The 12,122-nt window shown below is 40.8% G+C and overlaps 1 protein-coding gene across 3 annotated transcripts in view; it reads left to right on the top strand.

The window, feature by feature from the left end:
* Positions 1 to 12,122, top strand: part of SIDT1 (SID1 transmembrane family member 1) — a 92,998-nt gene that overhangs the window by 13,226 nt on the left and 67,650 nt on the right. For all 3 annotated transcript variants that reach the window (XM_057546052.1, XM_057546050.1, XM_057546051.1), the window contains exon 2: positions 11,750 to 11,871. In XM_057546052.1, the coding sequence (XP_057402035.1) occupies positions 11,750 to 11,871 (122 nt within the window). The remainder of the gene's footprint in view (positions 1 to 11,749; positions 11,872 to 12,122) is intronic.

Raw genomic sequence — 12,122 nt, 5'->3', positions numbered from 1 at the left:
TCTGAACCCCATTCCTATATGTTTTGGGGAAAATCCTCATTTCATGAGTCTCTGCTGGAGATAGAGCTCCTTCCACTAGGGAAGCAGAACAGCAGCCATCTGCTGTCTTGAATACACCCCTCCCAATCCAACAAGCTCAGGCTCGGGTCGTGGCCCTTCCGCGCTACCAATCAGATCTCCTTTCCAGACAGCTTTGACTTGGGAGCCAGTGACGCAGGAAAGCAGTTGTTCAGCAGCAACAGAGGCAGCACTGGGTGTCCAGGGATGGCCCATTAGCAATGGGGTGGTAGCACTTAAAACCTTCCAGAGGCTTTCTATTGTCCTTAGAGTAAAGCCCCAACCTCTCTAACTATGACTTTAAGACTCTTCAGGACTATCATGGCCTTTCATGCACCTCAGGCTTCAGCCAAACTGATTTTCCCTTAATTCTTCAAACTCGCTTCTTCCCTTATCTCTCTCTCTCTCTTTCCTCCTTTCCCTCCTTCCTCTCTTTCCTTCCTTATGTCTGCTACACAGTTCCCTTTGTTTGGACATTTCTCTTGCTCTGTCCACATTTTTTCTGGTTAATTCCTATTCATCCTTTAGGAAGATATTCCCTGGAAAGTCTGTGCCATGCACTTCCACAGCAACTTGAATATTAATGCACTTGCTTGTGGAATTGGCATTCCATGTGTAAACCTGTGATCTCAGTGAGGGCAAAGGCTATGTCCAACACTGCTTAGTAATGTATCTCCCATGCCCAGAACAATGCCTGGCACAGGGTGGGGAGTCAAATATTTATAGAATGAACAAAGTTCATCCTAAAGTAGCTAGAATCTAGACCATATATTGTTCTATATTCCTGGCCTGCCAATCATTACACCCCTCTTCACTGCTTTCCCATGTTTTTATTGGAATTGAAATGTTTAAAATAAAATTTAAATCATAAGCCAAAAGAGGAAAGAGTATATAAATGTATTTCTGCCCAGATTATTGTTGGCATAATGAAATTGGTGAGATGAGGTCTGTAAAGCATGATTCTTGGGAAAGTGCTCTGAATTGTATTCATTTTGTAAATGCTGAGAATCTAAAAGAATAGGGAATAAATAGCTCCCAAGGGGTAAACTGCTCTTTTCGATGAGATGAATGAGCTGTTCCAGGGAAAGCTGGAAGCCAAGCTGCGAAAGGAAATTAATATCCTATGTGAGATGGACTGCATAACCTTCTCCTCTGCTCCGGGGGCAGTTGGGCTTATAAAGTGTGTCTCCACATGTGAAAAAAAGACAGTCATAACTGATTGATTGGTGAACGCGTGGGAGTGGAAAAGCACTGCCCCAACCCAGAGCCCAGGTGGGACAGCTCTGCCTTCTGCCCTGCCTGGTGCTCGGCAGGTCACAAAACACAGGGCACCCATAGTCTAGGGAGGTGGATAGTTTGGGTGTTACTGTTCCCATTCTACAGTTGAGGAAACTGAGAATGTACAAAGTCACCCAGAGAGTAGATGTAGTGCCAGAAATAAAATCCAGTTCTATGTATCTTTCTGCCTTATAGCGTAAGTTTACAGAAGATGGTTTTCCAAGGCTACATCAGGCAGAGGGAATTTTAAACAGTCACATCAATAACTAAAGGAATTACTTTAAAGCTTATCTTTTAAAAAAAAAAGTATAACCTGTGATTAAAGCAGCTCAGTTCCCTGCAGTAGTTATAAAACTTGTGGGATGAAATGCTTCATTTACTAGGACTTTCCAGCCTCTAATAAGAAAAGGAGGGCTTCCATGGTGGCGCAGTGGTTGAGAATCTGCCTGCCAATGCAGGGGACACAGGTTGCAGCCCTGATCTGGGAAGATCCCACATGCGCAGAGCAACTGGGCCCGTGAGCCACAACTACTGAGCCTGCAGCGTCTGGAGTCTGTGCTCCGCAACAAGAGAGGCCACGATAGTGAGAGGCCCATGCACCGCGATGAAGAGTGGCCCCGCTCGCTGCAACTAGAGAAAGCCCTCATACAGAAACGAAGACCCAACACAGCCAAAAATAAATAAATAAATTTATTTTAAAAAAAAAAAGAAAGAAAGAAAAGGATTCAGAACTGCAAGGCCACTTAGCTCCAGGCAGCTGTTTTCATACAACAGTCACATAATGGACTCTCCCAGCAAGCCTTCCTTCATTCAGCATGAAGGCTCTTGGCAGGTGGTTACAAGTTGGAGATAACCTGCTGGTCAGGGAAAGGTACAGATCTGTACCTGAATGGCTTTATTCCTCAAAATTCTACAGATCCAATGTTATAGGTTGATTTATGTCCCTACCTCCAAAATATATGTTGAACTTCTAACCCCTGGGACCTGTAAATATGACCTTATTTGGAAGTAGGATCTTTGCAGATGTAATCAAATTAAGATGAGGTTATTAAGGTGGGCCCTAATCCAATATGACTGAAATTCTTATAAGAATAGGGAAATTTGGACACAGACATGCACGGAGAATAGAACAGAATGTGAAACAGACACAGAGTAGAATACCGTGATGACAGAGGCATGAGTTGCAGTGATGCAGCTGCAAACCAAGGAACCTCAAGGATTGATCATCACCACCAGAAGCAGCAAGAGGCAAGAAAGGATTCTCCCCAGACTCTCAGAGGGAGCGTGGCCTGGCTGATATCTCAATTTCAGACTTCTAGTCTCTGGAACTGTGAGAGAATACATTTCTGTTGTTTTAAGAACCCAGTTTGTGGTACTTTCTTACGGCAGCCCTAGGAAAACTCACACACCTAATAACACGGAATCTAGGCTGGCACATTACTGTCCAGTGCAGTACTAGCTTCATCTTCATATTTCTTTTCCAGGAAGAGCAATGGAGAAATGAGTTATGTTAATCAGACCAAAGACAATGTAAAGTTTTCCAGCTGGCTGCGCGTGTGCAAGGTGGGTGGGAGGGTGGGCAGGCTATAATCGGTGAAGTTAGTACAAGCAGGTCAAGCACTAGTAAGGACAGACTATCTGAGAGTATGTTTTGGAGACTGTTTGCCACTTCCTTGAATAGCAAAGAACCTGTACAGGGAATCTCCTGGTCGTCCAGTGGTTAGGACTTGGCACTTTCACTGCCGTGGCCCAGGTTCAATCCCTGGTCAGGGAACTAAGACCCTGCAAGCCACGTGGCCAAAAACAAAAACAAAAACAAAGAACCTGTATAAAATGTATGAAATGAGGGTTGTTGCTCAGAAGTGGGCAAACACAAACGCCAGCACATCACGGCTTCTTGATGATGATGATGATGATTATGGTGATGAAATATTTCAGACATATAAACAAGTATAGAAAATAATATAACAAACACCAGTGTACCCACAACTCAGCTTAAGAAACAAGAAGACGATTATAATTCCCTACTTACCTCCACCCATCCTCTTCCTTCATCCCCCAAAGTAACCATTTTAGGGAGACACTTCTTCATAGGTCTCTTGATTTCTGCACATCTTACAGGAAGGCAATGACTGAAATTTTTCTACACTGTTCTTTCAAGGACATTTGTATAGTGAACACCTCAGAAAATAGAGATGGTGTCCCTCTCTGGGGAAAGTTCAGGCAGGCTTTCTGCCCATGTTGTGACCAGACTAATAATGTACTTGCTCCTAACCCATGAGTCTGGGTCTTCTATCAGTATCTATGAAACTGTGGCAACTGGGGTTAAGTCTGAGATCCTTCCAAGTTTTTGAAAACAATTGTCTTGAATTTGGTGTTTATTAATTCCATGTATATATATTTTACTAAAGATAGATAGAAAGATAGACAGATATTATTGTTTTGCTTGTTTACAAAGTTTATGTAAATAGGATCATACAACCTGCTCTTTCTCTTAATTTATCTTCTTCAGAGTTATCCACCCTGATCCATAATCTACTTCATTTCATTTCATTCTTATTCATGACTTTGTGTAAACTTAGGAGTGGAAATGCTGGGATGTAATGTGAAGTCGTCTTCAGCTTTAGTAGATATTGCCAGCTTGTTCTCTGAAATGGTTGTACCGAATAACATTCTCGTAAGCAATATGTAAGAGTTCCTATTTCTCTCCATCCTTGTAAATGTGGTATTGTCATACTTTTGAGTCTTTACCTTTCTGATGAGTGTAAAATATTCTCATCTTTTCACATGTTCTTTGGTCAGCCTTCTCTTCAGTTGCTCTTTACATCCTTTACCCATTTTTTTATTGGGTTATTGTGTTTTTCTATGAGTTTTCAAGATTCTTTATGTATTCACAATACTGATATTTTGTCTGTTGTATATGTACAAATAACATCTCCTATACTGTGGTTTGTCTCTCCCTTCATTTATGGTGTTTATATAGCTTCTTGATGTCACAGTAGAAGTCTACATCCACAATGGTGTTCAGTGGAGTCAGGGATTCAAAATGGTGATGATAGCATGATCTGACCAAGCACTGTGTGGAGACTGGGCTGCAAGAAGCTTGGGTTCTAGTAATGATTCTTCCATAGCTGAGCATCCTTGGGGAAGTCATATCACCTCTACGTCTCGGGCTCCTCCTCTGTAAATGGAACCTTTGGACTAGATGATCTCCCTGAGTACCTTCCCAGATGCAAGGTTCTCTAACGCCATGAGTCAAGGTCATGTGCGCCAGGCAGGCAACAGCAGGACCTATGTGAACAATCCCAACTTCCCTATAACTTGGGAAGTAACCAACTAGCTTCTGTGTTTTTTACTCTGACTCTTCCACATGGGTAGCCACTTTGTCCTCTGGGGGCCCACAGCACCTGCTCACATTGCTACTATAATATCATCACATTATGCTTTTGATGATAACACCATCTGTCTCTCTGACTAGATGATGAGCTACTCAAGGACAGGGTTCCCCTTAGTATATCCTTAGCACCTCCCATAGCTCCTGACTCAGTGACTATTTGATGAATGATGGAGGGAGCATGGCACGGTAGGAAAGAGGGAAGGAAGGGAGGGAGGAAGGAAGGACAGACAGAAGGACCAAAGAACCTAAACACCCCCAAAATACACACCCAGTGAACATAACAGGGTTATTAAAACAGTTACCAAATAACATTTGTATGTGTTTGTAAAAAAAATCGTTTCATAATGTTTGTAACATGAGGAAAAGGAACCATTAGCAAATACTATGGTAGCTATTTTACAAGTGGAATCAGTTTTTCAAGATCACACCAGAAAACAATGGTGTGCCTAAGAATGGAAACCAGTAATCTCTGATTCTTAATCTGATATTCCAATAAAGCCTACAGTCTCATTATTTTAGCAAAACCAAACTAGAATTTGAATTAAACTCATTTTCACCCTCTTTCTGCAACAGAACTCGATTATTTGTAATTTTGAACTTTTCCCTACTGACATGTTCTAAAAGATTAAAAAGGGACTCTCTAAGCTTTAAGACCTTTTGTAATTGTGATCTATATAATATCAGAGATAGGAGTACTTAAATAATTCTTCCCTCATAGTTATAATGCAATTCCCTGCTTGTAGTACCATAGGAAGAGAACAAGATATATGTAATAAAAGTGCTCTTGTTGTCATGACAACAGGAAGAAGCAACAGGAGGGAAAATCTTGGCTCTTAAGAGTAGTCTGGGGAGATTGGAATTGACATATATACACTAATAGGTATAAAATAGATAACTAATAAAACCTGCTGTATAAAAAAAATAAATAAAATAAAATTTAAAAACAACCAGTAGTCTGTTACCAGGTATCAGGGTCCATTATGTATTGTCAATACCTTCATTTAGTTTTGGCTTTACATGGCTGACTTCACTGCTGCAAATGTAATCCAAACTTTCTCAGTTGCATATTGGTCTCTGGAAAAGCAAAGCAACATTTTAACAGGACTTTTTATCCTTTCCTGGGGGTGATGCATTACTGCTCATCTTGAAAAACTGCCCAGTGTTTTCTATTTCCCACTCTAATGTATTTTTTTTGCAATTTATTATGCCAGTATCTCTGAGTTTTTTTTATTATAATTAGTAAGATCATTATTAAATAATTTAAAAAACTAAGTGGGTTACAAGAGCCAGACCAGGAATAAAAGAGTGTGGAGATAAAGAGTGGAGTGGAGTAACAATCTGCCCTGCTCTGCTCCCAGCAGACCTCCTTCCTGCTGGCCCAGTTTCAGCCCCACCAGACACACTAGCTTCCAGACGTGCTAGTGACATTGGTGATCCCACGGTTGTGCATCTCATAATAATGGGCAGTTGGCAAGTTGCTGACAGATGGGGCCATCTACTAGATGGTTTCTTTGGAACAGTACTTCCCAAAGTGTGGGCTCCAATTCACATGTATCAGAATCCTCTAGCATGCTGTTAAAAACACATTATTTTTAAGTTCTACTCCAGAAATGATGAGGGGGGGTTTGACAGATTCAAATGCTAAAAAGCACACTAAAATGTGAGAATCACTGCCTTAGAGTGACATGTAAAACAAACAAACAAACAAAAAAAAATGGAGGGAAATCCCTTCTGGAACTAAGTACCTAAGAAGGAAGGAGAAGACTGCAGCCTAGGTAACGAAAAGGGAAGCAGACAAGCAAAAGATGAAGCTGGCCTAGTTCACAGCTTTCCTTAGGTTTTTACCTCAGTTCTGACTGCTATAGATTTAAGCCAGACAAAAGTGTGCTCTAAACACATGTGCTGTAAGTTGGTGTTTGTGTTATGAACCTCAAAAGTGAGCCTGCTTCTAAGTTAATTCATTTTGCCAGCACCACAGATGCCAAAGGTGAAGTTTTCAGCTTTGCAGAAGAGCCAGACAGGTAAACTAAATGTTAGAATACTGAGAGGTCCACGTCCACAATGAGACACCACTTCACACCCACATAATTACGATCTAGAAGACAGACAATAATAAGTGCTGACAAGGATGTGGAGAAATTTGAAACTTTTACATTGCTGGTAATGTAAATTGCTGGAATATAAAATGATGCACCTCTTTGGAAAACATTTTGACAGTTCCTCAAAAAGTTAAACATAAGAGTTACCATGTCACCCAGCAATTCTCCTCCTAGGTATACACTCAAAAGAACTGAAAACACTGTAAAGCACAGGGAACTCTACTCAGTACTCTATAAAGACCCATATGGGAAAAGAATCTAAAAAAAAAAAAAGAGTGGATATATGTATATGAATAACTGATTCACTTTGCTGTACACAACACTGTAAATCAACTATACTCCAATAAAATTTTTTTTAAAAAGAAAGAATTGAAAACACATGTTCACACAAGAACTTGTTTACAAATGTTTCATAGCAGCATTATTTGTAATAGCCAAAAGTAGAAACAACCAAAATTTCCATTAACTGAAGATTAAACAAATGTTGTATATTCATTCAATTAGAATATTATTGAGCAATAAACAGAAATGAAGTATTGACACATGCTACAACATGGAAGAACCTTGAAAACATTATGCTAAGTGAAATAAGCCAGACACAAGAGAGCATATATTACATTATTCCACGTATATGAAATATCCTATGTGAAATAGGCAAATCCATAGAGAAGTTAAATTAGTGGTTACCAGGCACTGGGGGAGGAAGGGAATGAGGAGTGACTGGTAATGGGTACAGGGCTTCTTTTTGGGGTGATGAGAATATTCTGGAATTAGGTAGTGGTAATGGGTGCACAGCTCTGTGAATATACTAAAAACTACTGAATTATACACTTTAAGAGTGAGTTGTGTGGTATGTTATCTATATCTCAATTTTTAAAAGTGACCAAGAAAAAAGGAATAAATTTGACTGCATGAAAAAGTGTTTTGTGGTTGTCTGTAGAGAAAGCTAGCTTCTATTTTCTTCTACTCACCCAGTACTTCTGACATCAGATTTATGGGTTTTCCACACATTAAGCAGTTTTGTGTGGGTGGGTATCCTACAATTCAATCCAGTTCTGACACTGTCTACCTGATGTTTGCATCACATCTCATAGGTTAAGGCTCAGTCCCACAAGACTGCCTCCCTCCCACTTCAGATGCTGATCACAAGTCCAGGCTGTTACCTATGCTCTGACCAAACAGCTATAAATCAGAGGTTCCCATGAGCCCCTCCTCGGGTTTGATTAATTTGCTAGAGCAGCTCACAGAACTCAGGAATACAGTTTATTTACTAGATTACTATAGTATTATAGTAGGATATAACTATAAAAGGATATAACTTAGGATGAGCAATATAGAAGAGGTGCATAGGGTAAAGTCCAAAAGTGTTCTGAGCACAGAAGCTTCTATCCCCATGGAGTTGGGTTGCTCCGTCCTCCTGGTATATGGATGCATTCACCAACCTGGAAGTTCTCCAAACCTTGTATTTTAGGAATTTTTATGGAGGCTTCATCATTTGGGCATGATCAATTATTAACTCAATCTCCAGCCCCCTCCACTTCCTGGAGGATGGAGGTGGAACTGAAAGTTCCAACCTTCTAATCATGGCTAGGTCTTTTGGGTGACCAGCTCCCATACTGAAGTTAGCCAGGAGCCCACCAAGAGTCTCTTCATTAGAACAAAAGAGACTCTTGTCACCCAGAAAATTCCAAAGGATTTAGCAGCTCTGTCAGCAGTCAGGAATAAGACCAAATATTAGAACAAAATATGCCACTAGTGCTCTTATCACTTAGAAAAATACAAGGGTTTTAGGAGCTCTGTTCCAGGAACTGGGGGCAAAGGCCATATTTCTATTATTTCACAGTGGTATTAATATGCTGTATAGAGGTAATCAGAGGCCACATGCCCCCACCCAAGAGAGGGACACCCACTTATTTGATGGGATGGGGACATATCAGGGAAGACATCCCAAAGAAAGGACTTTAGTGATGAGAAAGATACTGAAAGGCCAATCACTGGGGACAGAGCCCTTTTGAGAAACAGCAAGTAATTGGCCATGTGCGGGATTGGCAGGCAAAGAAACTAGAGAAGAAGGCAGTAATCAAGAAAAGCCCAGAGCAATTCAAATCAGTGCAGAAAAGATGGACTTGTTAATAGGTGGTGCTGGGACAACTGGAGAGCCATATAAAAAAAAAAAAGATGAAATTAAAATCATTCCTCATACCATATGTTAGTATTAATCATGAAGGGATAGGGATTTAAGTATTAAAAATATGATACTCTGGGCTTCCCTAGTGACGCAGTGGTTGAGAGTCTGCCTGCCAATGCAGGGGACATGGGTTCGAGCCCTGGTCTGGGAAGATCCCACGTGCCACGGAGCAGCTGGGCCCGTGAGCCACAACTACTGAGCCTGCGCGTCTGGAGCCTGTGCTCCGCAACGGGAGAGGCCGCGATAACGAGAGGCCCGCGCACCGCGATGAAGAGTGCCCCCCGCTTGCCAAAACTGGAGAAGGCCCACGCACAGAAATGAAGACCCAACACAGCCATAAATAAATAAATAAACAAATACTTAAAAAAATATATGATATTAGAAGTATAAAGTACTAGAATAAAATATAGGCCTCAGTAACCTGGAGTGGTGAAAACTTTCTTGACTCTAATTCCAAATCCAAGGAAAAGATGGAGAAATGTATTTACTTGAATCTAGTCAAGCCTCTAGCTCTGACTGCCAGTTTACAGGAAATACAGGGGATAAAGGAACCTGTTCAATGACACCACAGGATGCAGTCAGCAAAATCTAGTATGTGGATGTTTCAGGTTTGTACTGCTGCTTTGTGAGCTGCTTTCTTTAACAAATAAATTCCCAACGGTGGGGGCGGGGGGGTTACCTTTAGATTAAAAGAGATTCAAAACACATATCAACCAAATGCAATATGTGGATCTTGTTTGTACTCAAAATTTAAAAACTGAAAAAAGCACAATTTTTTAAACAAATGAAGAAATTCAAACACTGTGTGGATATTGGGTGGTTTTAAAGAACTATTATTAATTTTACTGAGTATGATAATGGTAATGTGTTATGTTAAAAAGAAGAGGCCTTATCCCTTAGAGGTATAGATGGGAATATTTACAGATGAAAAGGTATGATCTTTGGTATTTACTTTAAAATAACCCAAAAAGGATGTGTGTGGAAAATGGAAGGTGTAAATGAAATACAATGGTACAATTTTTAATAATTATTAAAGCTGGATAAGTACATGAGGATTCATTATTCTATTCTATATTGTCATAAAAATACTATTCCCATTCCTTTGGAGGAAAATCTGAAAATTCCCAGAGCCACTGAAGGCCTTTTCAGCAGGAGAATGCCAAGATGAAATTGGCATCTGAGGGAGTACAGCCCTGGGGATAAGAAGACTAGATAAGGTGCTGTCAGGGAGGGTCACAGTAATAAAGGACTGGACTCGGAGTGTCATTGGTGGGGGAGGGGAGGATCTGGGTATGAACACTATGTAGAACTTGATGACCTATTGATGGAGAATGCTACAGAAGTAGGAATCAAGGATGACTCGGGCTCAGAATAATGGCTGTGTGGTGAGGCCATTCAAGGAGCAAGGAAATTCAGAAAAAATGAAAGTTAGGGGTGAAGGAAGTGACAGGTGCCACTTCAGACAGGTTGAGTTTGAGGTGCCTGTGGAACATCCAGAGCTTAGGAAAGAGGTCTGCACTAGAGACAGGGTGTTGGCAATGATCAGCTGCAGCATAATTTCCATGGAAACATGTAGAGCACAGGCACAAGAAAACTCTCCCTTTGTGAGCAAGCACTTCTTATCTAATTATAAATTACTCTTGGACGGTTTTAACATTAAAAAACTAAGTGTCTTAATCAAGAATGATATAAGAGATCCAAATAGTAATAATCTATGATTCCCATGCTACTCTGCTACCTCTCAGTTTCCATTTTGAACATGTCATAGATCTTCAGGGTTTCACTGCAAGCCTTTCTTGCTTCAATTCTTTCCCCTAATAAGGTGTTTTCAAGAGAACACTAGGGCTTAAATTCATTAGGGGAAAAAAAAATCTCATACGAAAGATCAACTTTTTCTTACTTTGCCTTTTTTCTATTGCCTATAGTATTATAAAAAAAAAAAAAAACTGAAGGGAAACACCAGAACCATCTAGATCCAGGGGCACAATTCAACTTCCTGTCTTTTAAACAGCCATGATAGTGTTCAATCCTCGGGGTGACACATGTATTCAGAAGAAGCCACGGATCTGCTGATAAAACAAAGCATTTAGTGTTGGGGATTGATCTATGCCTTGGAGCAGGGCAAAGAGAAGACTCTTCGGCCCCTATCGTAACTGTTGCTGGGGGAGCGTCAGGCCATCTGCTAGACTTTAATACAATGTGGCAATAACATTTTGGTCTGAAGCACAGAATGATTTTCCAAACCAAAATTAAAGTTTGTTAGCAACTGAGGCACTTGTAGGTATTTTTTTTAAAAGATATTTGTGTATTTAGCATTTATATTCAGATAAGAAGAGAAGCACATCAACATCTTTCTTTTTCTGTTTGGGCTTATTCTCCTAATCTTGTGTTGACCACCCAATTCAAACTCCTCAGCCTGCCATTTGAAGCCTCCATAATTTGGCTTCACCCAAGACAACTTAAGTCAAAATTTTGAGGGTTGGACCCAGGCATCAGTTTTTTTTTTTTAATCTCCCCTGGTGATTTCATTGTGCAATCAGTGTCGAAACTGACTATGGTTACAATATGAATGAGGAGAAGACAGCTGGGATATTTGGAGTGTCTATGGTCAGCAGCAAACGTATGAATTAAAGTTTTTCAGAGCTTCCGATGGCAGCTGTGATGTACCACGTCTGTGCGTGCGCGTGCGCGTGTGACTTGCATTTCCTCTCCCTCTGCCCTGGCTCGCAGGTGAACGCCGTGCGGGTGTATGTGAACAGCTCCTCCGAGAACCTCGACTACCCAGTCCTGGTCGTGGTTCGCCAGCAGAAAGAGGTGCTGTCCTGGCAGGTTCCTCTGCTCTTCCAAGGACTGTAAGTGGATCTTTCCCCGACAGCTTCATTACCTTTGTTTTCTTTCGATGTGCTAGACCTTAATTGCTCTTTTCCCTAGTGAAAGGAGAAATCAGACGTGCAGAATGTTGACATATTAGGCATGCTAAGTGCAAACAGTTGTCGTGGTGCGTGCATTGACCGTTCAGCTCTGTTCAGTTTCTCTCCTCTTTGAGGTTCTGACAAGCACTCTGTCTAGATTTGTAGCACCTAGAAGAACGTTTAACATTTTA

The sequence above is a fragment of the Balaenoptera acutorostrata genome, chromosome 4 (assembly GCF_949987535.1).
Source record: "Balaenoptera acutorostrata chromosome 4, mBalAcu1.1, whole genome shotgun sequence".
Classification (NCBI taxonomy): domain Eukaryota; kingdom Metazoa; phylum Chordata; class Mammalia; order Artiodactyla; family Balaenopteridae; genus Balaenoptera; species Balaenoptera acutorostrata.
Note: the sequence above shows the minus strand (reverse complement) of the source record. Positions and strands in the feature narration are given on the sequence as shown.